The sequence below is a fragment of the Hippocampus bargibanti genome, linkage group LG20, assembly GCF_051943395.1.
Source record: "Hippocampus bargibanti isolate YZ-2025 linkage group LG20, ASM5194339v1, whole genome shotgun sequence".
Taxonomy (NCBI): domain Eukaryota; kingdom Metazoa; phylum Chordata; class Actinopteri; order Syngnathiformes; family Syngnathidae; genus Hippocampus; species Hippocampus bargibanti.
The window spans coordinates 5,794,601-5,821,237 of NC_142753.1; the positions used below are offsets into that span (position 1 = coordinate 5,794,601).

Genomic DNA, 26,637 nt, shown 5'->3' on the forward strand with positions numbered 1-26,637 from the left:
AAGGACACACAACACTGATAAATATTCCATGATGAGGAGTTGCATGTTTTCTTGAGGGTCATTACTGAAAAGCAGAATGATGAAAAACACATTGCAAGGCATAGAGGGGTGTGTGTGTGTGTGTGTGGGGGGGGGGGGTGTTGGACCAAATCTCAAGTTTCTCTCACATCAACAACTTTTTTTTTTCTTCTCAAGCTGCCCATTTAAAGATAAATTATTTTGGTCACGAATGGTTAATTTGTATCTTTGCATATTGTGAAAAATTATCCAATATCATTTTAACCATTTTTAATCATCCTTTTGGGCCATTTCAATGTCATCATTATTATTTTGGGGTCATGACCCGACAACAAACAATCGTGCCGGGAGTCCTTTTAACTGCCACTGATTGGAACGACCAACACCAGTGCAAGAGCAGGCGGGGCCGACAGCGGCAACCAGATCGTGACTAAAATATCGTACAGTAAAACCTGCTGAGGATTTTATTCATGCCCCCCCCCCAAAAAAAAATTAAGTTCAACAACGATATTATTACTCTTGAACGTTTTGTACTCCACGCCGTAAAAATGGTTGACAGTGTCTCACTTCAAGGTCCTCCGCATGTCTGACACTCTCACGGTTTCTCTCCCACACTCTCACACACACACTATCCCAATGCACACCAGATGACCAACTGTTTTGGCCGGTGAGTGGTTTGAAGATCACAACACGACTTCAAGACATCAACACGACTCACGATTTTCTTCAGTCACGAGCTTCTGGAACGAGTACACACACACGCACAAACACGTGCGCACACACGCAGATCACAATTTTGCAGTCAAAGTGAACCCTTTCTAAGATAAGATAAGATCAAATAAGAAAGCCTTTAACTCATTCACTGCCAGACGATGTGCAAAAACGTGTCTACTCCAGTGCCAAGGTTTTTATCATTGTCACTCAAATTGCAGGACCCACGAAATATTGAGTTTTAGGACGACCTTACATGCAGCCTAAGAAACCTGAGACTCTTCTTTCATCAGAAAAAAGTTAATTCCTAAATTATATAGGTCTGGAGTGATGTGAGTTTGAAATGAGGGCATCTGTCCAATGTACAGTGCAATACATGCATATAAGTTTATATCGCGCTTTATTCCAGCTTGAGCTGTTGTTAAAGCGCTAACATAAAAAAAGGGATATGTTGCCCCCTTGTGGAAAAGAAAAATATTGCCAGAGGCCCCTGGGCAGCGCTTTACCAGCACGCAAGCATGAAAAACCAAAACCCGAACAAATTCGGGAATGGCGCTCTACATCATATTTTCAATTCTCGAATAAATTCGTGAATGGCAGTGAATGAGTTAAAATGTCGGCCTTTTCACCTCACACTTTTACCGAACCAATGTGAAAGACGCACACGCTCGAGACCTTTGAGTTGAACATTGAATTGAGGCTGATTGAATGCAGCGCCTTTGGTCTTTGTCCCTCCAAGACTTGTCTAAATATTCAAGCCAATCGCAGTGAAAAGAGTCGGTCGGTCGGCTATCCAGAGGATTCCACCCAATTTGCATATTCATGCAATTAATTACGATTCCTCTCGATGCTCTGTGACTTTTTTTCCATCTTTCCCGCTTTATTTCTCGAGAGGCAGCTGTGAGACAATGGCGGGGAGGTGCTCGGAATCAGTCATTAGTGGGGGTGGAGGGGATGGGGGGGGGGGTCCAGGGGGTGGGTACAGACGCGCGCCCACACACCTTTCTTGCTAGTTGACTGTCTGCATCAGATACGCTGAAGACGGCGGGGCACTCTGCCTCCGCAACTCGCTGTGTTGATGCAAACTTCTATGGCTTTGTCTCGCTTTTGTGTTTGGCCTCCATTATGCGCTCCGAAAACGACTGAGATTGTGTGGCGGCGGAGACGAACCGAAACACACTCAGTAGACTTCTCGTGGATATTGCTAACTATTGGAGTGGCAAAGAGAAAAAGATGAGGTATTGAGAAGAAATAAAAAAGTTTGGAATGTGTTGTCTGGTATCGCCGTTTGAATCAAATTTTGGAGTCCGTCGCTTAACTGCCGCTGACGGAGCAAAATCTCAGCAAAGTTTCCTTTTCACCAGAAAAACAAGCGACTTTTGAGGAATGAACAGATTGAACGCCAAAAGATAGAAATGTCTATGTGTCAAATTATGGGCAGCAACGGTGCATCTCGGACATAATTTCATGTAGTTTAAGAATTCCAAGATATTGAAAAATAAGCAAAAAATACAATCTAGATTTGTAATAAAAAATAAAAATATATTTCTGTATTTTTATTAAAAATATTTGTATGAAATATCTATATATTTTCTTTTAAATTTTGGAATGTATATATTGTCTGAAAATAATAGACAAATATGTATCTATTTTTTATTACAAAATATTTTTTAAAATATTTATATATTTTCTTTTAAATCTTGGAATGCAAAAGATATTGTTTAAAATATTTTAATAAAAATAGATACATATTTATTTTTTATTACATGTTTTTTTAAACATCTATATATCTTCTTTTAAATTTTGGAATTTTGGGAATGCAAAAAATAAAATACAAACTAATAAAAAGCATTCCAGGGTTTAAGAAAAACATCTATAGATATTGTTTACAATAGTTTTAATCCAAAATAGATTATTTATTTTTATGACATTTTTTTTAAATAAATCAGTTTTCTTTTAAATCTTGAAATGTTTTTTATTACAGGTATTTTGTATTTTTTTTACTCAGCCTCACATTATAGTAAAGGTCAAGGGTCAAATTGCCACTGTCCCTGCAATTTATTGACATCAATGTTGTATTCATAAAACAACGAAACTTGTCAAAATAACTTCCTCCTGAGAGGTGTCACTCACTTTTTTGCACTCTTCACTGGAAAAACAAAAGGGCAACTAAAGCCACTTCACACCTGCATTACGGACGCAAAAGCAAAAACGTATGCTAAAAATCTGCCATTACCAACACAATAACTCCACCGACATCAGCCTATCCACTTATGTCTTTTTTTTAGGACCACCTGACTGTATAATCACGATAAACAGCACACACACAAAAAAACATCCAAGCCTTTTAAATGACCATTAAAATATCCCAAGTTATACCTCCTCTCAAGCAGATTAAAGCTACATTATCATTCTCGGAATATTTAGAAAATCACTGTCGAATTAATTCTTCATCCTAAGCCTGTCGGTGCTTGCGTCTGATCGGTCTGTAATCTTGTGAATTTCATGGGGAGGGTGGCGCTGTAAAAAAACAACAACAACAACAACAACAAAAACAAACAACAACAAAACACATACACATACAGAGAGAAACTCAGGGGGGTGTCAGGCGTGTGACAGATGACAGCAGTTGTCCATTAAGCAGGCACAAAAGTCCTGCCGTGAATATTGCATTTCCATGTTGACCACGATTACGGGGCAGTTTGCCGGTTCACTTCCTCAAACAGGCTCAAACTAGGAAGGGGTATTGGGTGGGTGGTCAGAATTGCTTTGGGAGAAATCTCGGCTCTACCCAGTCATTTTACACACTCACTTGTTTGTCGTGTTGCTGTTCAATATCAACTTCCAAGGGACGGACAATTTATTTATTTATTTACGTACGTAATTATTTATATGTCAGTATGTGCTTATTTTGTTAGTTATTGTTTATTTATTTATATTTATATGGATGCATTTATTTATTTTGTTAGTTATTTTATTCGTCAGTCAATCAGTTAGTTAGTTAGTTATATTTTCTTGTTTGTTTGTGCATACTTCTGTTCATTTATTTGTTTAGGTATTTATTTTGCTCGAAATGGCTAGAAGAAGATAAATAGATTATTTTTTTAAGTCAAATACAACAAAAGACAAAGGCTAGCGTGCCTACACAGACCTTGCATGCCGAGGTCCCGTAATGGCCCTTTTTGTTGCCATGGGGGGAAAAAAAATAAAGCAAGAAGGCTTTGCAGATCCTCGCGCAAGGTCCAACTTAATAAGCACCCCCGAAGACGCAGGTCGGGGTCAAAGGCCAGTACAGATGACAACTTTGAGGCCAAAATACCGTCCCCCTGGCCCCTGCTGTTCAGCTCCCCTAATGATGTCCCCGTGGGCTGAGACATCCTTTCCGCCAACTTTATTGTGTTATTGCACCGTTGTGACAGAATGTCTAATTTGCATGATTACATCCTTCCACAAGAGGTTAAAAAGTTTTTCAATAACTAAGGGAGCAGCTTCATTACATGATTGATGCTTCGGAAAAAATCAATAAATAAATAAAAATAATGGTGTTTGTCTGTCTCAACTTTAAAATCAAATCGTCGGTGGTGATGACGATTTATAAACACCTTTGAACTTTAGACATGAAGTGGTCAATAGTCAACATCACAAACAATCGTGAAAAACGTTTTTATTTATCTATGTATCGATGTATATTTGTATCTATTGGTTTTTTTCATTTATGTCTGTCTGTATGCATCTATCTATCTATCTATCCATCTATCCATCCATCCATCTATTTATTTATTTAGGGGCTTGTTCGTTTGTTTATTTATTTATGTGTTATTTTTTAAAAATAATTTCCTTATGTATTGGTTTATTTCCTTGATGTATTGATTTGTTTATTTTTATGACAAGTCCATGTTGTGCACTGATCCATTTCCAAAACTTTGCAATCAGTGCCGACGCTCTTTCCTTCTTTGCATACTTATTAAAACACACACACACACTCACACACACACGCACACAAACACACACACGCACACACACACACACACGAGCGTCTCCAAATTCACAGCGTGCTTCTGGTGAAAAGCACCAGCTGCTTTCGAGTACACGCGCGCACACTCACGTTGCCAGGAAGAGGTCATTTGAATGGCTGACTTTGCAGCTCTCGGGCACACGTTCAAACACACAAACGCCCAATTTTGTGCACGCACGCACACACACACTCCCAACACGTGCGCACAATCATTTCCATTTCACTTCTCTCCCTCTTCTCCACCCTTCTGCTCACAGCCACCGTCAGCCGCAACCCCTCTCATTTGCATAATATACTTTCTCCGTCTTAAGCTCGGCATGCACAAACACACACACACAGATCTGACAGATGGCACCACTGGCTCCAGAAACAGCAGAAAGAGGGAATATGAGGGGAGTGAAAGGAAGAGGAGAATGTTCTGGTAAAGTAAACACACACACACACACACACATGCACGCACACATACACACACGCAATAGAGTAATTATCCTGGGCACTTGCCTTGGCACTGACCTGGGGAAAACCCTGATGTGCCAACTCACTGCACCCAATGACCTACTAAACCCAGTAGGAGAGGAAGGAAACACCACACACACACACACACACACACACACACACACACACACACACACACACACACAAACACACACACACAAACACATTTACAGAGGCTCCCCAACTTACGAACATCCAAGTTAAAAAATAACGGTACATTCGAACATTTTTGCGGGTAAAGTATGTCGAAAAACATTCGGACAGAGATGCTGTAAGTTAGATTTTGTATGGCGCGCCTTTTTCCGGCCGAGTTAGATGTTTACGACGGACACTAATGCCGACCAATCAACGGCCGGCTATGCTGAAGTGTTGCCAACGAGTTCTGGCCCACAATCCGCTGAGCTCACTTACGATTGGCTATGTAGAAGTATGTGGCGGAGAGAAAATCCTTCTTCCCAGTTGACCCTCCAGGAGGACACGATGCAAAACAAAAAGTAATGGCTGCTGGCACATCATTCAGTATTTTACGACTGTTAGAGCGTCCGGTGTTTTGTACTGTGCCGTTTAGTGTTTGACTTCAACATACATTCCATACAAAATATCGCACAGAAGCAACTTACGAACAAATTCAACTTACGAATGACCACTCGTGCGAATGACCGCCATTTCGTTCGTAAGGTGGGGAGCATCTGTATGCATATGCAAAGTCAGTCAAGGAGGAAGAAAGGGACATAAACGGATCGGTTTTACCCCTCAGTCCCCCTCAAAAAAATCCCCAATCAATCTCTTTCCCTTTCCTAGGCACCCAACTCGCTCTCGATTGCTTTTTAAAATTCTTTTAAAATGGACGGCGATGGTCGTTAGAGCGTGTCGGCGCTGTCAGGCTGAGTTATCCTCGTACAGCTCTGGGCCTGATTATCCCGTGATGACTCATCCAGGGAGAAGGAGAGGTGAACTCGGTGCACAAGAACCCAACAACCGGGCCACTGATTACATCGCAGAGGGAAAAGGGGACTAAGCCAACAGAGGGTGTGGGGGGTGGTGGCTTTGACAGGCGAGTCCTGTCCTGTCCGTCACATGTGACAGCTCAACAAGAACCACCGCCATTTTACATAGTTTTTTTGGTCCCATCGCAGAGATCGTCATCATTTTGCCAACTTGTTTATTGCCTATCTATGGCTATCAAGTGACACCCCCCCTGCACCCCCCCTCCCCCTCCCAAGCGGTTTCTCACCAGGCGGTCAATGTCATGTCATATCGTATCATATCATGAAGTTGATCATGTCGTCCGAGATTCACAACACCAAGAGAGGAAGATGACAAAAAAAAAACAACAGGGCCATTTGCACCCGGTGGCCATTGTTGACACGCTCATGTCTTTGGTATGGGAAGAAAAATAAATAAAATACGTTGCATAACATCGACTGCGCTATTCATAGAGAGGAGCGCGAGTGGGCGTGGGTCAGGTGACATTTGGCATAGGCGCATTGGGAGATGGGGGGGGGGGTCTTCGCTGCATGACAAATGCACTGTGATGTGAACATACATTAACGTCTTCTGATTAATTATTAAATTGCACACTTCACATACTTTGCAGGATGAACGCAGCATTTTTTTTGAGTGGGCGGGCGGGGTCTTAGTGACACGGAAGTCTGGTTTACATTGTAAATAATGTATAGAAATGTATACTTGCAAAACTTATATATTTAAATATTATATTTGGACGCCTGTTTTCATCCATTTAAGGTGCGCCTTATGTTGAAAAAGTTTGAAAATACACCATTCATTGGGGGTGCACCATATACTACGGTGCACTTTATACACCAGAAAATACAGTATTCATATACTAATTTGTTGTTCCTAATTGAGCCTCGAGATGGCAGCACTACTTCCCAAAATGTTCATTCTACATGCAGGCCAGACGATATTGATTTTATGATGGAGGCTGCGGGCCGGAGGACAATTAATCACGGGCCGCATTTGGCCCCCGGGCGCACTTTGAACATGTCTGGTTTACAACATCACACACATATCCACTTCACTTTTCACTGTTGTGTTTTGTGATTTATATTCCGAGCCACTTGAGGTCAACTTGTGATTTATCGCGGCGGAGTATGCTCGATTTGACCAAACTTCCACTAATGCACGTAAACAAACACACGCAACACCACTTTTGAGTCTGATCGAATGGGATCGGGCGGTGTTCTCGCAGCACCAACTGTCACCGCAGTGAGGGGTCAAGCAGAGACAGTAACGCAGCTTATATAAGTCACAATAACGGGGCTGGAGTGGCAGGGGGTGGAGGGATGCGTCAGAGAGGCCTTTGTATGCCGCTATTTGTTTTTATGGAGCTGGTCACAACTAAAAGTTCATTTTTTCCATGCTTGATTGCACCCATGAAATTTGGTGACAGAGACTCTCCACGCTTTGCTTTCTGTCAAATTCTAAATGGAGTTGAAAATTAATATATACCGTATTGCACATTCCACCATGATGTCCCTGATCCACTGGTGGAAAGACGCTTTGATCCTCTCCTCTTTCATCTAGAACTGCTTCATGTCATCACAAAGAGGGGACAGCAAGTCCTGAAGAATGAATGTCTCTCTGTGTCTTTGTTTTGTCATATTGTCTCTATGCCATGTCATATTATTTGTTATTTAGGTTTTTTCTACGTACAAAAATACAAAAATACGGGAACTAAAGCATCTGAGCAACATAACTTGCCGCCTTGACTGCGCTGGAGTTCCTCATAAATTCAGACAGATAAGCAAGAGAATACGATATGACAAGCATTTTCGAAAATATGATGGAATATATTTTTTGAATCCCCTTCTGTACTACCGATGCTCCTGTTGCGTCTCCCTTTGAAGTAATTGAAATTGAATATTTGTGACTCCCCTTCCCGTCTTCTGGCTTTTACTTGTACAGTATTTCACCAGCAGCCAAATCTTAAAAGTCTGCCAAAAAATGATCAGAGACAGATGGTTTTGGATTCTGAGAAAACTCCACAGATCATCACTCAGGATGTTGGACAACCCAGATGAGGAAATCAAGACAAGAAATCAAATCCAATAACATGACCCAGCAAAGTTATCTTTGGTTTGCAGGAATAGGGGGAGGGTATGCGCTGTCACATGGTCACACAGGAGAGGACATAAGGACAAACAGAGGGAGATAGGAAAAAAATGAGAGGGAAGGAGCTTTTCTATAAGCAGACGCTAAAGAGGTCAGACTGCTAGCTTTCCGGGTCAGGGCGCATTAAACAGGCGACCGCGCTGAACTGTCGTCCTCGTCCCCGTGGCGACGCAGCAATGCGGACGGACGTGGCCTCCTCCAAACCGTGACCACACATTAGGCACTTACTGGAAACGGCGCAAACACTGCTCTGGGCGTCAACACAGAACGTTGCCCTTTTACTCCAATCCATATAGGGGACGCGCGCACAGCGACACCGGAGAGGCCCCCGCAGCTCGTGCGAGCAACAAACCGTCCCGAGAAAATAGCCAATGGTGGAAACGTCGATCTGGGCGGCGGTAACGGCAAAACGGTCCAAACGGCGCTATTACGTGTTATTCGCATGACAATGAGAAGCCATGTTGGAAAACAGCCAGTTGCTCCGGGGCTGTACAAATTTCGCCTGACCGCAACTTATGTTTGGTGGTTACGTGGTGAGCATGAAGAAAGAGTCCGAACCAAATCACGAGATCATACGTGTGGTGTAAAACAGGTCAACGCATCCAAACGGACGATCTATAAGATGCACGGTAGCCTTTGGGCTATGGGCCCTCATATTTACTGTATTTTCTGGTGTATAAGGCGCAACAATGGTTGCGCCTTATACACCATTAACACATTGACTGCCATTCATAAATTTATTTTAGGAATTAAAAATACGACAGAGCGCCATTCCTGAATTTGTTTTTTCATGCTTGGGTGCATATAAAGCGCTGGCCATGGCCCCTTGCAATGTTTTCCCTTCCCCAAGGGGGTAGCATTTGATGTTTTTCCATGTTACGGCTTTGTTTCAGCCTCAGCTGTTGTGAAAGCACTATATAAACCAATATGTATGGATTGTATTTTGGACAGCGGCCCTCATTTCAAGCTCATATAACTCCAGACCCATATAATTTAGAAATTATCTCTTTTTTTTCTGATAAAAGAAGAGAGTCTACTTTTTTTGCTCTCACAATGTATTGAATGTTTATGTCGTTCTAAAACTCAATATTCTGTGGGGCCTGGAATTTGAGTGAGAATGACAAAAACCCTGGCACTGGAGTGGACACATTTTTGCACATCGTCTGGCAGTGAATGAGATAATTGAAGGTGAGCCTAATAGTCCGGTGCACCTTCTATATGGATAACATTTGAAAATACACCATTCATTGGGGGTGTGCCTTAAACTCCGGTGCACCTTATACACGGGAAAATACAGTGTATTCAATGAAAGCGATAAGATCAAATCCTTGATTTCCTTTCAGTCGGCGACGCGTTTGAAAAGGCACAACAAGAAGTCCATCAACGTAGCACTACCATTTTATGATTTGGGGGCTAAGGAGGGGGCAACAGGAAAATAATCTTTCACGGGCAAGTAATACTTCCAGCCGAAGCGAATGCAGCCATTAGACAAAAAGAGACAAGAGAAAGCAATGGAAAATGGCCACTATCTTTCCAATTATCAGCGTGGCGCGTGTTCTTTAGCGCCAGCTGAAAAGGACAGGTTATTAAGCTTTAATGCTTCAAAGCATGAGGACCATTCAAGGCCTTCCTTCTCATTAGACCCACCGCCTGCCGCCCCGCATACGTGCGCACCAGCAAATGCATACACACACATGCGCAAGTACGTACACGGTCCATGGTTAAGAGCCTCGTAACACACAAAAAAATAAATAACACAAAAGGCTGGTAAAGAGACTGAGTGGCGGTCGCTCTTCGTGGAGATTCAGTCAACAAGGGCATCTCCCTACATACCTTATAGCGAACGTCATTAAATGCATCGACGACTCGAGAAGCCTTGTGCGTTCCTCATCAAACACAAAAATAGATATATATATAATAATAAAAAGATTCGAGAAATCCTTGAGCAAAAGAGGAAAGCGTTTGATTTGATGATGGATGTGCAATGCTTTGAAAGCACGCTACCAAAAAAACTGCAAAAAGCAAAAGTGTAGCTAGCCATGGAAAGGGAAATTGGCGCTAATTTTGCTGCAATGCAAACATAAGTAAATCAAATAAAAATAAAGAATAAATACAAATGAACAAAAAACAGCAAAAGGCAAAAGTCCAACTAGCCCTAAAAGGGAAATTGGCACTAATTTTGTTGCAATTTAAAAAATCAATAAAAAAAAACATTATAAATAAAAATAAACATTTTTAATAGCAAAAAGCAAAAGTGCAGCTATCCCAGGATAAAAAAATTGCCACTAATTTTTCTGCAATCCAAAAAAATATATAAATATAATAAATAAAAATAAACAGAAAAAAAAACATTATTTTAAATAGCAAAAAGCAAAAGTGCAGTTAGCCTTGGAAGGGAAATATGTGCTAATTTTATTGCAATGCAATGAAAAATAAAGAATAATAAATTAAAAAAAAAAACACAAAAAAACAATAAAAATCAAAAGTGCTGCCAGCCCAGGAAGGGAAATTAGCACTAATTTTGTTACATGCCAAAAAAAAACTATCGTAAATAAAAAGAGACCCCCAAAAAATATTTTTTTAAAGCAAAAAATCAGCAAAACTCAGAAATCCAAAATATGTGATCTCTAATCCATCCCCTTATGATACTTTCTATTAAAAAATAAGATAAAAAACAGGGATGATGGAGTCAGGTGTCGCCACGCAAAGGCATTAGCGGGACAGAACAGTGCCTAACAACTAGCTTGACTTCCTCGGATCAACCAAAAACTATTGGCTGCTCAGTCGGCCACTAACTTCCCTTCTGTCCGTTTCTGCACCAACGCTAGTGTGCACGCTAACCCCGACGGTCCGATGAAGACAATTTGTCCGTAGATGGGATGATTAATGCGCCTGCCCCAAGATCTTGATGGAGATTGATGCCGCCTGCGCCGCTCGCCAATGCCTAATCTTTCATCCTTACCATAAATATGGCACGACATCCGCGTTCATGCAAAAAAAAGGTGCCTTATTACAAACAGCTTGCAAGCCACCGTCCCTTTTAACGATGGCATGCAAAGGCACTCTCACTGTCAAACCGCCGTTAGCCCGTAATGGAATTAGCCCGTCTCACTGTCTGCGGGCTCGGAGGTCAACCATCCAAGTCGCCCTCCTTCACTTGGGCCTGAATGCAAATGAGATGCAAATTGGGTGAAAACATAACACTGGTTAATTTGCCCTCTTGACATTGCAAACGGTCACAATGCGGGAAAAGAGATGCAAATGACATGCAAATGACGACTGACAGCCCTTTTCGTCGATTGGCAAAAGGGCGACGGGTTTTTGGGTCGGGGTTCAGGCTCGGTTCTGCCTGTCCAAATATTTGATGCATTAAAGTAGACACGTAGCAAGAAAATGGCCACTCCAAGAGGAGAACGGGGGGCAATTTCAGCGACACGTCATTGTGACTGCACATTAGCGAAAAACATGCTAAATGACTCCTGAAGAACCAGAAAAAGAACATACGCAGCCTTCATTTTCCAGATCTCTCTCTCTTATAAGCTTCTAGTGTATAGAATGAGTCATCTGGACGCTACCTCGCATAACTTCTCCACTGTGCTTTTTTTATACTGAGGAAACACCCACTTGCAGAATTCTTAGATAAATCTCCAGCAGCGAGGTTTCTTCCGCTGTATTGAATGTTGATGTCGTCCTAAAACTCAATATTTTGTGAGAGTCCTGGAATTCGAGTGACAATGACAAAATCCTTGGCACTGGAGTGGACACATCTTTGCACATCGTCTGGCAGTGAATGAGTTAACCGTGAAAAATGAGGGATTACTGTTGATTTTTTGGGGGGGTAGCAGAAAGTGAGTTTAAATGACCCGATCATCTGTTTCGGGTCAAATACCGTCAGGGAATACTCAGGGCTTTTGAGGCCTACTTGTCTCCAGTCAGCACACTTTGCCCCCCCCCCCCAAAAAAAAAAAAACTCTCCGCCACATTTAGTCAAAGCGCAATGGTGGCAGAGTTTATTTTAATGGTGTGGAAGGGAAATGGGGGGTTTTATTTTGATGCATCATGGCCGATTCAGTCATCGCTAGTACTCGGCCCTCGGCGGGGTCTTGACTGAGCGCATATTTCTTTGGTGGACTCCAGCTTTGCTGAATCAAACTCCAGTTGGTTTTGCTCTGCTCTCTCACTTTTGGCTTCATTCATAAACCCAAAATATTTGGGAGGCAGCCGATTGGTCGGTGCGGCGCCACGCACAAAAATACCACGCGCTCTCGCCAGCCAATGCTAGGCAAGCTTGTAGCTTCTCTCCCACCCTCTCTCTCTCTCTCGCTCGCTCACTTTCGGCCTCATTTTTTTATTTTTTGGGTGTTGTTTCACTCACTGCCCGCATTCATTGCAGAAGTCGAAACAACGGGCCAGCTAGGAGCAGAAGTCAGCATCCGCGCCACAGTGACGGTACGCTTCGGGACAACAAGCTAGGTGAACTGCATTTTCACACCCCACAGGATCGCACCAAATTGTGACTTGGTCCCATTTTTTTTTCATACTGCCTGTCTCTGTGTTTTCCCCTGCCCGACCTTCGTTGGTTCGCGACGAGACGACACTCTAAAAATGAAACCCCATCGACAAATTGATGGAGTGATTGACATCTTTAATGAGTGATCTTTACTCGTGTCCTCTGGTGGTAGAGGGCGAAGCTGACGTCAGGCCTCATTCAATACCAACGGGTTCAATAGTCACCATTTTGTTATTCGCCCAACCCCCACACTCGCCGACCACCCCTCATGTCCAAAATCTTTATGACACACAAAGAAAAACAACAACAAACTGAAAGAGATGTAAATCAATCACTGCACTGATCCAGTGACTCTGTGAACTTGGCGTGTTTATGGGAATCTGGGTTGATTGGGTTTACGGGCATTGAGAGGAGCAATACTTCCATCTATGGGGCAGAGTGAGTACTCAAGTCTCCCAATGGATTACATCATCAGGTTGAGGCTGTTTTTTTTTATTATGTTGACATTCTTGTTCAGACAAAGGGAAGTGGTAACTCTGAAATGAAGCATTATAAAATAATAATAACCAAACATCACTATCAATTGTATTTTAGTGTCAAGTATTCCAGATTCACATGAGCAAAATATGATTCGAAAAAAAGGTTGACTATTTTCTTCCCCACTTTTGAATTGAATTCAGAAATGACCATCACAATGTGAAATGTCCGACATTACAAAACAATGCATCCAAAATGTTTTTTCTTTGAAATGTGATTCAAAAAACTATCACAAAGTGAAACATCCAATAATACAGTACAATGCATCCTGATTTATACACCGTTTTTGTTTACATGTCATTTCTCCACCAAGCCCTTTTGTGTGATTTATGAAACACTTTCTCCCCCCAAATCCAAGTGGTAATTGCAGTGTGATTTTGTCACAATCAGAAAACTCACCCTTTGTTCACCGTGGCAGCAAAATCAAGGGCTGATGATCCATCATCTCAAAAGGGATGCTGAGAACTTCTGCAGCTTGGACCAGGTACTGCATGTGGGAGGGTGAGACAGATTGATTAAAATTGGTTTCAAAATACCCCAGCCTTGAGACGATGCTTTGAGTTAGAATGTCTGCGGCATTATACTGACATCTAGGGGTAAAGAATACAAGTGCAGGCCATAAAAAATGTTTTTTTTCTTAAGTGGCGTTCATGTTGATGTTCATGTCAACTGTATATAGATACGAGCAAAGTGTATGTTTGTGGGGGGCAGGGAAAACTAGATAAATTATTCTACCAACACATTTCCAAGAATATGCTATATATGGGACTGGTTTTGTCTCTTTTTGGCGACACACATATAGCCTGGTGTACACTATTTTTTTATGTTTTCAATATTTGTCGTCTGTTTCAGACTACACACATCAAGATTGCTCTTAAATTGTCATCTAACAGTTTTTATTAATGTTGTGGTTGTGTACGGTACATGATGTCAGAAATCTCGCAAGATCTCCTCGGCATGAACAACAATAGACGCTCCACATTGGTGCTGATGCTGTCCGGTTGTGTCCTGAAATAAAGCGACGTCAAGAGGATTGAAAAACGACAATGTGAAAAAACTAAATTACTTGGGGGGGGATGCAGTTTGCAGTCTGGTAATTGACTTCATATTATTGAAAGGACATTAGTAGGACATATTTGCTTTGCAGCTTCAGCAGTTAAACACGCCCCGACTTGTTAGAACTTTAATTTCGGTACTTGTAATTCTCAAATTTAAGTTTGTGTTTAAAATGAGTATCTTATTTTCACCGCATACAATTTGACGTTCGGGAGTGAGTGGAACATTTGATATGAGGAATGAAGTACGTATCTCCAAGTGGAGAAACGCACAGTGACTCGAAACATTTGCTCGTTTATTAAACTTTCTTTGCGCTAGACGTTATAAAATTAAAACGTATTTTAAACGTGAGCCGCTTGACAAACAAAACAGGTTTTGTTCCTTATCACGCTGGTGTGGAACGTAATTTCTTGACTTTTGTTCAACGCGTCTTGAGCGGCGACGGTGGAAGGAGACGGTCAATATTGGTCTTAAAAACTCCAAAATATTCACCAAACACTGACCTTATTTTAGCGGCATCATTTTGGATGAAGAAACGTGTTAAATGCGTATAGTATGGCATTGTTGCACAAGAGTTTAAGCGTAGTAGTCGTCGTCTGCAAAAGTCTCGTGCATTGTCACAGCTGAGCTCGAAGCGGTGATGAGGTCTTAAAAACACACGTGCACATGACGAACGAGCCGATGTGCAACATCATTTTGTGCAGTGGGGACACATTTCATTCTTTAAAAAGGCACATGTTTTGGAGATGAAAAATTAACAGCCAGTTTGTACTTTGCCCGCTATTAGTGTAGGTAAAATGGCCCATTTTACTGCAAATGTGTCACTGGTAAAACTGCTCTTCTGACTAAATAGTTCCATCCATGAAACAACACTCTTAATTCAAGGCACTTTTTTATTTTTAAGAAGGTGCCCATACACACACTTACTTTACAGATGCAACATTCATTGTGTAACGAATATCCGGGAATATAATTTGATTTTTGTGTCTTTTATCAAAAGAAATGTGTTTAAACAATCAACGAGAATTTATTGCATTCATGTGAGTGAAAGATTTTGAGTGTGGTGGTGCTGTTTATGGTCATGATTGAAGAGATCAATTACATGAATATACGTTGACATTGACAGCAGACAAAATTTAAAATCCTGTACAGTATTCGTCTAGCTACATTAAAAAACAACTTGGCAAATGTCATTTCATGGAGGCTACAAATATGCGTAAATAGTCACAACAATTCAGAAAAAACATACAGTATGTGATGCAACAGTATATCGTTCAGACCAGTGAGTTTATCTTAAGTACATTCGGGTAAACAAATGGCTCATTGTTCAGTGTAACAGTGTGCATAATGGCCAATGCAACAGGGGAGTAATGAAAAGTGAAAAGGCGCGTGATCAGCTGAGATGTGGGGAAAAAGAGAACATCGGTGATTAGTTTGTTTTCAGTGCAAGGTGGCAAAGTTCTGCAGGTCTCGGATAGAGTTTTTCATTCACTGTAATGAATTTGTTTTGTGCATTTGGTTCACAGGCTTGTTGTTTTTTTTTTGCCAACTAGTACCTTTAAAAACAGGGTTCACTTTTCAGGGGCATCTGAACAAATGGGCTGTATAATGAGTCAATGGCAGCGTCGCTCTCCATATCCTCATCCATGACTTCCATTGGAAGGGGCTCGTCTGAACAGATCAACACGTCAATTGGGCCTTGGGTGCTCTTGAGGTGGACTTGCAGGCTCTGGGGAAAAGACACAGGCATGCAATCGTTTTGACACACCGCTTGATAAATTCATCCTTAGTCACGTGCATACTAGTGACAAAACATACGTCTTTTGGGTGCATCACGTCTAGCGTTGTATCTTCGGGGCCTTTGACCACAAGCACAGTTTGCTCCCTCATGATGGGAATGTTTTGAATATCTTCATAAGTTACATAGGCAAACGTGAAGCACATTGTCAAGGAATAAGGGGGTCCATACGCCTTACACTCAAATAAGCATGCACGCAGAACAATGTGAAGTAATTGTTTTTTAAAAGGATATCTGCTGGTCTGTTCGTCCACGCATATGTCATGAATTTCTCTTGTGCAGCTTTCTATCAGCTCATCCAGCTTCTCCTCTTCCTCAGAGAGGTCATTAATCATTTTAATTGTGGCTTTGTTGAAGCAAGCACCCCTGAGGACAAACGGGCCCCCCAAAAAAATCAATAAAAAGACAATTTTTATATTCACCATATAGAGTATTCAAACCCACACACATTGTATACTTACAACCACTGCACATGATTCTTGTATTTCTTTTTGATGAGGTTGATCCCCTCCAGGACGTTTGTGATATCATAAACACGTCTTTTGGAGGATTTGGTTACATGGGCCATCAAGTTCAGGTCCAAAATGCCATCTTTCGACTGCTGCAGCATGTTCAAAAACTTCCTTGTCAAATAAACGAGCGATGTGTCATTCCGTGACCTTCGCATATTGTCTGGCTTCATAATACATGGAGGAGCTGGGAAGCAAATAAAGAACATCAAACAAAAACAATTATTTCAATGGTTTATTTCCAATTTTGTTGTGGCAAAAAAAAAGCGCGACAGGAAAAGGAAAACATACTTTCTTCTCCTGAAGGCAGATGTAATGTGCTGGGCTGGCAGATAACTGACAAAGTGGCATTATAATTGTGCAAACCTGTATCCTTTTCCTAAGAAAAGAAAAAAATACACATACATTTGAATATGCAAACAAAATATTCAAACAATCAAACTCAGAATCCACAAAAGACAGCAAAAATAGAGGATTGCACCTAAAATCTCAATGTTGGGCACAAATTGGCACTTTAAACTGACGTAATAACAGTGAGACTGCGGCGCTTTAAGATGACGCGAGGACGGTGAGGCTTGAGCGCTTTAAAATGACGTAATCTACAGTGAGGCTTAGCCGCTGTAAAATGACGTATAACATGCCTACGACTTTGTTCTTTGCCGGTAGGAAAAGAAATAATAATTAAACCCCAAAGCATTGTCCCTTGCGCCGAACATTTTTTTTGGGGGGGGGATACAAGCGAGCTTTTGAAAATATATTACTGTATAACTCACATAACACACTACACAATGAAGACCTCATAAAACAACGCATCATATTGTTGATAATGAGGGAAACGTAGTTAACAGATTACCTTTGGTGGTTCGTCAAAACGTTGATCGAGCCAGGTTACTGATTGTGGTTCGTCCTGCTGCGACTCATCAAACTTCGATAGGTGATTTCTCATCGAGTAACCAGGAATCTGATCTTCCGAACTTCCAGTTGTTTCTTCCGATCCCTCCGCTGTGATCATTGCGTCGCTCAGCACGTCCAGAAATGTTTCGGCGGTTATTTTGCTAGCAACTAACGTGGCTCAAGAGGTCCCGCGTGGAACCTACCCGGACCATTCTAATCCAATCATCTACGCTCGCACTGTGGTCTATGTTTGCACCAAGTTGCTTCTTGCACAAAGCGTAATTTATGTCGTGAATATCCACGATTTGGGAGAATCTCTAACCCGATATTCGCAGCCGCAAAATACGAAGCAGCTAGCCGTGAGTAGCTGTAGTTAAATCGTGAGGTAAACCTGTAGACCAATTAACAGCGAGAGTTGGAGACACGTGACTTTTGTTTTCAAGCCTGCAACGTTGACCCGTTTGCACATTTTCCGAATCAAAGACGAAACAAATAAAACTGTTTTTTTTCAAGAGGTGGCTAAAGGACACATTCATGAAAAGTAAAATTAGTCATTCTGCCTGACATAGCATGAATGGTATTATATATGTACATGTATATAAAACACGTGCAGTAAGTTCACTATATAGGCCACTTGTTTTATTTTGAAATATCTCATAAAGGTCAAATAAAATAGTGTTTATATTCATTGACCAATGATTCTGTTCACATAATCTGAAAATAATTTCATTTGTATCAAGACACATTTTCAGAGTAGAACAGATTCACAAAATGTATTTTAGTTGACACTTACCACAAACCATTGAGCACATTTGAATTATTTTACAAAAAATTTAAGGGACCAAAATAGTAAAAATCAGTGACTTGAAGAAGTAATGTTGCATCATACAGAATCACATTTTGAAGCAACAATCCTAAAATGTACATTTTGTTCTATTTTTTTTCGGAGTAATAAAAAAAACACCATAATAAGCACAAGTACAATAGGATGCAATTAGTCCCTGAAAAATGGATGTTTAAAAATATCCTTGATTATGATAAAAAGAATTTATCCACATCAGTCATCATCATCGTCAAACTTGATCTTCTTCCCTTGGAAAGGCAAAATTTGCCCTTGTTGCTCTTTTCTTTTCTTACTGGCTTCCCACGATGGATGAAGGGCCTGTTGGGGGGCCTGTAGGGGACCGCGACGATCCTGCCGCCTCACCGCATCACCTCGGCCGCGCCCTCTGATCTTTGTTCTCTCCGAATCGGAAATCCTAGCGTTGACCTTGCTGCTCGCTGAGCCTCGCTCCTCTTTTCGGAACTTTCTCTCAAAGTCTCCACGGCCCCCGGCCGACGGCTTCCCTCGACCGCCCCGATTTGGTTTTGTTTGAGACAAAGAGCAGAAGACAGTTTGAAGTTTAGGAGCTTTAGTTTTCAACCGTGCCTCAAGCGCATCGAGTTGACATTGAAGCTCGTCGGCAGGTTGGGCCTTTTTGGCGGAATCTTCTATCGTCTTGTCGTTTTCGGATTTTTTACTACTCTTCTTTTTCTTAAATTTGCTCACTTTGCCCACAAAAAAGTCATTGTCACTATCACTCTCTTCCTGGGACGACTGCTTGTGGAATCGTTCCTCTGTGCTGTCATCAAAATACGGTTTGTCCTCCTCATCAGACAGCTCGATATCACTTTCTTCAGTTTCTTCTTCTGTGGTAGGCTTGGGAACCACTTTCGGTTTCTTCTCCGCAGCCTTTGCTTGCACCACTTTGGGTTTAATTTCCGGACTTTTTGCTTGGACCTCTTTGGGTTTAATTTCCGGACTTTTTGCTTGCACCACTTTGGGTCTATTTTCCGGACTTTTTGCTTGCACCATTTTGGGTATATTTTCCGGACTTTTTGCTTGCACCATTTTGGAGATATTTTCCTGAGCCTTAGCTTGCGTTTTTTTCCTTGGCTGTTCTGTTAGCTCGTACTTTTTAACAGTCTTTGCCTCCACCGTTGCTGTGGTGTCAGCTTCCATTTTTTTCTCATCAGGTTCAGAAATACTGCGTTCATCTTCCGTCTCTTGGTCGTCATCATCACTGGAGATGTGCTCCACTCGTTTGGGACTTTTTTCTTCCTTTGTTTCATTTTGCTTTTCTATCTTCTTGGCTTTAGCATCCTGCGAGAGCGGGGCTAACGTCTCATCGTCCTTGCTCTTCTTATTTGGTTGTGCCTGATTCCCTTCCTCCCTCCTCTCGTCACTGAAAGCCTTCACAGCGGCCTGGATGTCCTCGATCTTTTTTTTGAATTGGGGGTGGGAGGCGATGCGAGCTATGGCTCTGTCGCTCACGGTGGACTTTGGGTTCTTGCACACCTGGTAAAAATTGAGATTCTTTTGCAAGGCGGTCTTGGTGACCTAGAAATTGATCAAGAGAAGTTGATGTTAAACATTCTTTGAATTTATTTACAAACCGTGAATGTAGATACATACCAGTTCTGGTTTTAGCACTTTCATTGCGTGGATTTCCTCCAACAATCTGGCGGCCCTCTTCTGGTTCTTCTCGATGGCCGCCTCTGTGCCCTTCTTGTTCTTCAGCACAGCGATTTGACGAATGATCTTCCTGCTGAGCACTGCCCTCACTCTCATCACCTCTTTTTTCATTTTCACCACCTCATTGTTTAGGTTGAGTACCTGAGGCTGCTTTTTGACTTGAACTTGATCAGGCTTGATCTTCGGGTCAACTTTGGGATCTTCGACTTCCTCCTCATCTTCATCGCCGCAGTCCTCTTCTTCAAATTCTTCTGAATCTCCTCCATCTTTCCCTTGTATTTCTCCTCTCACTAGCTCGTTCTCTTCATTTTTTCCCTCCACTTCACAATTATTGTACTCCTCGCCCAGATCTTCCTTTTCACCGATGAATGCCATTTTCTCTATGTTGTCCTGAGAAAGAGTAATCTGTCTGTAACATGAAACACGATGACAAATGATCCAATGCAACACATAATGGTATACAGTATGATGTATTCTAGTTATAGTTTTGGTGACAAAACAGAACAATGACACACACTTTAAATGACAACTGACACCACTTTTTTGTTTCCTAACTGACATCAGAAAAACGTTTTATAGCATCTAAAATACCCAAAACACGCAGGGTGATATTTTTAGTCAAAAGCAAAACACCAATAAAAATGTCCAAAAACTACTTCAAATTGAACCCGGAAGTAGCAGTTTCAGAAGGTCCCGCCCCCTTGTTCGTGATGTCACGCCAAGACGTCTTGCCTTCCTAGCTTCAGATTCGGAGAGGATGCTCTCTTTCCATCTCTCCTGTCTCTTTCTGCCATTTTGAGGCATCTGGACAGGAATGTAGCACCCAGAAAATGCAGAAGATGATGCCAAATCTCCGTTGGAAATGGCCTGATTTGTCTGCTGGGAATTTGTGGCAGCGAATATCAAATAGTTGTCTTGGTGCGACACACGATTCACCATCACGTTATGTATGTGTTTTCCTTCAAATATCGCCATCAACACGAAGTTTTCAGATCAAACAAAGTACCGCAAAATGCATTGTGTGTCGCTTTCTCGGTCAGGGGCGCTCCCTCCGTGACGTGACGCCAGGAATCGTCACCAACTCAAAAGCAAGACTTCCTGAATATTCAGCACGAGTCTTCAAACGTAAAATATAGCTATATGCCATGGAATCTTTGTAAAATACGCTCAGTAGAAGTCATTTGAAGCGATTTTACAAAATTATGGACACAACTTGTCCGGGGCGTCGGTTGTCCTTTAAATAATGCCTTTATTATTCCCACAATGGGGATATTTTATGTAGTGCTTCTGATACTTCTGGTATGCCGAGTGATGATTCGAACATCGAGATATTTTTGATGAAAAATCACTAAATTATACATACGATTTAGTTATACTAATTTAGACTTTAAAGAAAGGATATTTTGCAACGTAGTTTTCAGTACTGTTGCATTCTGGATCGGTAGCATCGATGGAAGCTACGTGATAATGTAGCGAGCGTGCCGACAATGCGCATTTTGCGAGGCTCAGTTGAACAAAGCGGCTTGAAGACGTGTCTGCACGACGGGCAACAGTCGGAAGGCTAAAATTAATACAAAGCGTTCAAAGTGCGTCTCACTGCGGCGCGGCTTACCGTAGTTAACAGGCAAAACGCTCTCGACGCGAGGCGAAGGTATAGGGGGCGGCCATGTTGACGTCGACGCGCCTCTGACGTCGTCATCACGTCAGACGCGACGTAAGGGAACGCGGCGTGTCGTGAAGAGGGGAGGGGCTTCGGCCGCTCTGGTATTATTTATTTCTTTGTTTCAATGTGTATTAAACAAAAACTACGGTGGCTAATTCGCGGCCCGTGCATATTTCGCGTGTGCGAATGACAGTCGCGTGCTCCCGCTACCGCACCGACGCATCAGGAAAATCACCAGGGGGAGGATGAAGCGGCGCAATGCGGACTGCAGCAAACTCAGACGGTCGTTAAAACGGAACCGAATCACCGAGGGCATATATAGCAGGTAACGGGGAGGGAAAAAAGACCATCGGATGGACGTTATTGTGTAACGATGGCGCCGATCTCAGTGTCGACGTTGCTCTTGCACCGCTGCGTGTTGATCGATGATGTGCATTGCGATCTATTCGAACACCAACATGAACAGTCTGGTTGATACTGTTGGGGGGCTTGCGAGCGTGTTATTTTGTGTCTGGCCAGCTAACGTTCCTTCATTCAAATCTGGCTCATGGTTTAAAGAGCGTTTGCTAGAAATCGCCCAGTGGCTCGCGTGAGTCATCCAGGGGACCCCCCCCCCACCATTCCCACACACCCCCTCCATTTCCAAACATCATTCCAAATGCTGAATAATTTCAAAAGATGAATGATTTGGAGATGCACAGTCGTAGGTCTGAAAGAATGATTTGCAATGCATGGTCGAATATCTCAATATTGTCTCTCCCGTTTAAATGCTGTGTAACAAAGGAATTAATTAAAAAAAAACTACTTTTTTAATCCAAAAATGCACATTGTCTAAAATGTCATTTTGAGCGCATGTGGCGTCACGTGTGTATGATTTTGAAGTGCGCCTTTCAACCCTTTCATGTCTTTCAATTCCTTGATGTGCGTCTCACCCTGACGCATAGCACACGCTTGAAAGTGGTATAAAAGGAGCTGTTATCTGAGGAGGATTAGAGAAAAAAAAATCCTCCTGGCTGGCTCGCCAATAAAGAGTTTGATGTTCTCTCTTTATTTGTAAGTAGGTTCGTTGTCAGATTTCCCAGGCAGGTGATGCGCAGAGCTTGATTGCGGCGTGGAGTCGAGCAAGTCATGCTGTGAGACTCCGTGCGATGCTGAGCAGGTCTCTGCGAGCTGTGTCTCTTTGAGGCTGTGAGTCCGAGATGAGTCTGAGATTATTCTGCCCCGTGGTTCGCCCAATCTCTCTGTCCCGCGACAGCTCGTTTAAAACCATTTTCAAGCGTGTGCTATGCGTCAGGGTGAGACGCACATCAAGGAGATCAAGGAATTGAAAGACTTGAGAGGGTTGAAAGGCGCACTTCAAAATCATACACACGTGTGACGCCACATATCTCTCATCTAATGATTTTCCCAAATAATCGCTACAAAACGACCACATCATTCAAATTCACACTCAGCGTTTTGTCCAAAACGTCAATGATGTCCAGTGTGCATTTTTGTCTTCTTCTCCTTGCAGTACATTCCTGTATCTGAAGTTCCTGGTGGTTTGGGTGTTAGTTTTGCTTGCTGATTTTGTGCTGGAGTTCAGGTTTGAGTACCTGTGGCCTTTCTGGCTTTTCCTTCGAAGTGTCTACGATTCTTATAGATATCAGGGGCTGGTAAGAAGATGATAAAAATCTGTTTGGTGAGATACTCAATTTGTTGGTTTGGGAATCAGGATTTTTTTTTCTCTCGGTTTCAGGCATTCTCATTCTTCTTTGTTTTTGTGGCGCTCACGTCAGACATCATCTGCCTCCTGTTCATCCCTGTCCAGTGGTTGTTTTTTGCTGCCAGTACCTATGTATGGGTGCAGTATGTGTGGCATACAGGTCAGTTTGCGGTATATTGCATCCCACTCCCCTTTTTTTATGTGGAAATGACAATTGATGGGAATCGAGTCTGTAACTAACTAATTGAAATACACCAACGGAGTGGTCATCCTGTGCAAAAGTGAAACCACGACTATGTTTGTTTACACCCAGAGAGAGGAGTGTGTCTACCCACCGTGTCATTGTGGATCCTGTTTGTGTACATCGAAGCTGCCATCCGCTTCAAAGACCTGAAAAACTTTCATGTCGACTTGTGTCGACCTTTTGCTGCTCACTGGTAAATATTCGGGAATGTATCCGGATAGCACATTGCTGGGGTGGTTCAAACCGTTGAGTTTAATTTCTAATTGAATCAAATCAAATCTCCAATCTAATATTTATTGCAATATTTTATATAATCTGGAAACTCATCTAATTTAATTTAATCTAATCTAATATAAACTCGTGAGTGTATTTTCCCAATGTCCCACAAATGGTCCATTGGGAAAATGTGTAAATCTGAAATATTTGTTTTTTCTGCCAGTATCGGCTACCCGGTGGTGACGCTGGGCTTTGGCTTCAAGAGCTACGTGAGCTACAAGATGCGGCTCAGGAAACAGAAGGAAGTTCAAAAGGAGAACGACTTCTACATGGAACTGCTCCAACAGGCTCTACCCCCCGAGCAGCAAATGCTGCAGCGGCAAGAGAGGGAAGCAGATGAGGGTGAGGAAATAAAAAAAAACAACCAAAACTGACACAGCACGGGATGCGGGAGCATTTTTCATGTCCTCTAATTCTGCTCTTTTTCAGCCAAAGGGATTCTAGAGATGGAACCTTCCATCGGATCGCAAAACGGAGGACCCCCCAGTAAGAAAAACACCTCTGTACCCTTACCAGAATTGGAATACAAGGAAAAAGGGAAGGACAATCCCGGCAAAGAGCGTGAAGGCAAAAAAACAATTGGAATCAATAACAACATTATACACTCGCTGGACTCCAAACTCCAGGAGACGGATTTTATTGAAAATTACATCAGGGCAAAGAAACTGAGCAACGATGCAGCGGGAGAAAACGCGCACGGCGACTCCAACGGCGACGCCCCTGCTTGTAAAGAAGAAGCGGCGGCGAGTGGGAAAAACTACAAAAATGCCTCCGGGGGTGGCCATGGCAATTCGTCACCGCGGAATCATACTTTTAGCAACGGCAGCCTTCCAGCGGCCGCCGTTAGGAATGATAAAAAGCAAAAGGGGGGTGGGAAAAGTCCAAAGGATCCTCTGGAAAACTGCATCCCGAACAACCAACTGGGCAAGATGGATGCTCTAGTACGGTAAGTGATCTGACATTTCCGCCGTCGGATTTAGCTCAAATGGCTCATGTATGTGTGTGTGTGTGTGTGTGGGGAGCTGGGGGTAATGGTTCAGTTTTATTTTTAAAAACTGCCTGTTGGCCTTGGATAAAGTCCAAACGGTTACCATACAAGTGCAATGAGTCTTGATTAAAAGACAGAAACTCCCATTGGCCCAAAACCGTTGATGACTTTGTGCCCCCGCCCCACTTTCGACGCCCCCCTCTTTTGAAAAGGATGGAGCAGGACGTAAAACGACTCAAAGCAGACCTGCAGGCCAACCGGCAGGTGGAGTCGGATTTGCGGAGTCAACTGTCCACCCTGAGCAGCCAAGACCGCAGCCTTCGCTCAGAACTGGGCCAACTCCAGCATGACAACGAACTGCTTCAGAACAAGTGAGTTAATGTCCAAGTTGGCCCATAACTGGCGTTAAAAACTTCTGCAAACAAAAAAATGGACCTTTTCGGAGCCCGCAAAGGATGATTGAAAGGTTTTATGTTCAAAATCATAGACTCAAAGTCTAAATTGGCCCATAACTGGCGTTAAAAACAAACACAAACTGACCTTTTCAAGCCAAGGCAAGAAGATTGAAAGGTTTTATGTTCGAATCCACAGGCTCCATAGTTCCGTCCAGACCAAACAAAAGGATAAGCAGACCATCTCCCAGCTGGAGAAGAGGCTAAAAACTGAGCAGGAGGCTCGGGTCCTGGCTGAAAAACAGCTAGCCGATGAGAGGAAGAGGAAGAAGATGGAGGAGGCCACGGCCGCCAGAGCAGTCGCGTTAGCCGCCGCTACCAGGTAGCCGAAGCGCTGAGGCGGTCAATCAGTCAGACGGTCCGTCCGTGTTCATATTTTCCATTTTTTTTTCCAGAGTGGAGTCGACTGATTCCTTGCGTGGTCGCATCAGAGACCTGGAGACCGAGTGCAAGAAGCTCAGCATGGACATGAAAGTCAAAGAGGAGCAGATTCGAGATCTGGAGAGCAAATGCCAGGTGGGGGTCAAGGATGGAAACACCGTTTGGTATTAAATTTGCCGTTGCCCTGACAACCATCCGATCTCGCCCGCAGGAACTGCGTAAATACAAAGAGAACGAGAAAGACACGGAGGTGCTGATGTCGGCGTTGTCGGCCATGCAGGAGAAGACTCAGCACCTGGAGAACAGCCTGAGCGCCGAAACTCGCATCAAACTGGACCTGTTCTCTGCTTTGGGCGACGCCAAGAGGCAGTTGGAGATCGCGCAAGGTCCAAATGGAGGAAGGGGAGGTTGCAATTGCGCGGGTCTCGCGCAGCTAGCTAGCTAGCTCACACTTTGGTGCTTTCCTACCTAATGCAGGCCAGATCCACCAGAGGGAGCTAGAGATCGCAGAGCTGAAGCAGAAGATCGCCGAAGTGATGGCGGTGATGCCAAGCCTGTCTTACTCGTCCGACAGCAGCAACCTGAGCCCGGTGACCCCCCACTACTCCTCCAAGTTCATGGACAACAGTCCCTCCTCCCTGGACCCCAACGCCTCAGTCTACCAGCCCCTCAAAAAATGACCGGATGACTTTTTTTCAATAGTTTTAATTTAATTATATATATTTTTTTGAAGCT

At 42.7% G+C, this 26,637-nt stretch overlaps 3 protein-coding genes and 1 long non-coding RNA gene across 5 annotated transcripts; 2 read left to right on the forward strand and 2 right to left on the reverse strand.

The window, feature by feature from the left end:
- The first annotated feature begins 12,769 nt into the window (after window positions 1-12,769).
- On the forward strand, window positions 12,770-14,460 carry LOC148882814 (uncharacterized). Its single transcript, XR_016118687.1, has 3 exons — window positions 12,770-12,847; window positions 13,812-13,905; window positions 14,356-14,460. It is a non-coding gene; the product is annotated as an uncharacterized LOC148882814 (long non-coding RNA).
- Window positions 14,461-15,356: 896 nt separating this feature from the next.
- Window positions 15,357-18,063, reverse strand: e2f3 (E2F transcription factor 3). Its single transcript, XM_089023481.1, has 6 exons — window positions 17,638-18,063; window positions 17,076-17,163; window positions 16,737-16,971; window positions 16,510-16,641; window positions 16,296-16,410; window positions 15,357-16,206 (listed from the first exon to the last, which is right to left on the reverse strand). Exons 1-6 carry the CDS (start codon window positions 17,794-17,796, stop codon window positions 16,036-16,038), a joined length of 900 nt encoding a protein of 299 aa, XP_088879607.1. The 5' UTR covers window positions 17,797-18,063; the 3' UTR covers window positions 15,357-16,035.
- A 232-nt stretch (window positions 18,064-18,295) lies between these two features.
- srfbp1 (serum response factor binding protein 1) lies at window positions 18,296-21,875 on the reverse strand. 2 transcript variants are annotated; one of them, XM_089023322.1, is made up of 3 exons: window positions 21,806-21,875; window positions 20,134-20,602; window positions 18,296-20,058 (listed from the first exon to the last, which is right to left on the reverse strand). In XM_089023322.1, exons 2-3 carry the CDS (start codon window positions 20,566-20,568, stop codon window positions 18,736-18,738), a joined length of 1,758 nt encoding a protein of 585 aa, XP_088879448.1. In that variant the 5' UTR covers window positions 20,569-20,602; window positions 21,806-21,875; the 3' UTR covers window positions 18,296-18,735. The 2 variants fall into 2 exon arrangements, with proteins under 2 accessions (XP_088879448.1, XP_088879449.1); XM_089023323.1 differs by having other exon boundaries at window positions 20,134-20,583; window positions 21,806-21,856.
- Window positions 21,876-21,976: 101 nt separating this feature from the next.
- On the forward strand, window positions 21,977-26,582 carry maco1a (macoilin 1a). The gene is made up of 11 exons (XM_089023567.1): window positions 21,977-22,181; window positions 23,370-23,511; window positions 23,595-23,721; window positions 23,875-23,998; window positions 24,245-24,423; window positions 24,511-25,027; window positions 25,282-25,440; window positions 25,661-25,843; window positions 25,917-26,037; window positions 26,114-26,288; window positions 26,380-26,582. Exons 1-11 carry the CDS (start codon window positions 22,102-22,104, stop codon window positions 26,580-26,582), a joined length of 2,010 nt encoding a protein of 669 aa, XP_088879693.1. The 5' UTR covers window positions 21,977-22,101.
- Window positions 26,583-26,637: the final 55 nt, after the last annotated feature.

Coding starts and splice junctions, on each gene's coding strand:
- e2f3 (XM_089023481.1), bottom strand. CDS start 17,796: ATGATCACAGCGGAGGGATCGGAAGAAACAACTGGAAGTTCGGAAGAT. Junction 17,164..17,637: donor GTTTTGACGAACCACCAAAG/GTAATCTGTTAA, acceptor TTCTTTTCTTAG/GAAAAGGATACAGGTTTGCA. Junction 16,411..16,509: donor GTGGACGAACAGACCAGCAG/ATATCCTTTTAA, acceptor AATGTGCTTCAC/GTTTGCCTATGTAACTTATG.
- srfbp1 (XM_089023322.1), bottom strand. CDS start 20,568: ATGGCATTCATCGGTGAAAAGGAAGATCTGGGCGAGGAGTACAATAAT. Junction 20,059..20,133: donor AAGTGCTAAAACCAGAACTG/GTATGTATCTAC, acceptor ATCAATTTCTAG/GTCACCAAGACCGCCTTGCA.
- maco1a (XM_089023567.1), top strand. CDS start 22,102: ATGAAGCGGCGCAATGCGGACTGCAGCAAACTCAGACGGTCGTTAAAA. Junction 22,182..23,369: donor ACCGAGGGCATATATAGCAG/GTAACGGGGAGG, acceptor TTCTCCTTGCAG/TACATTCCTGTATCTGAAGT. Junction 23,999..24,244: donor CGACCTTTTGCTGCTCACTG/GTAAATATTCGG, acceptor TTTTTCTGCCAG/TATCGGCTACCCGGTGGTGA.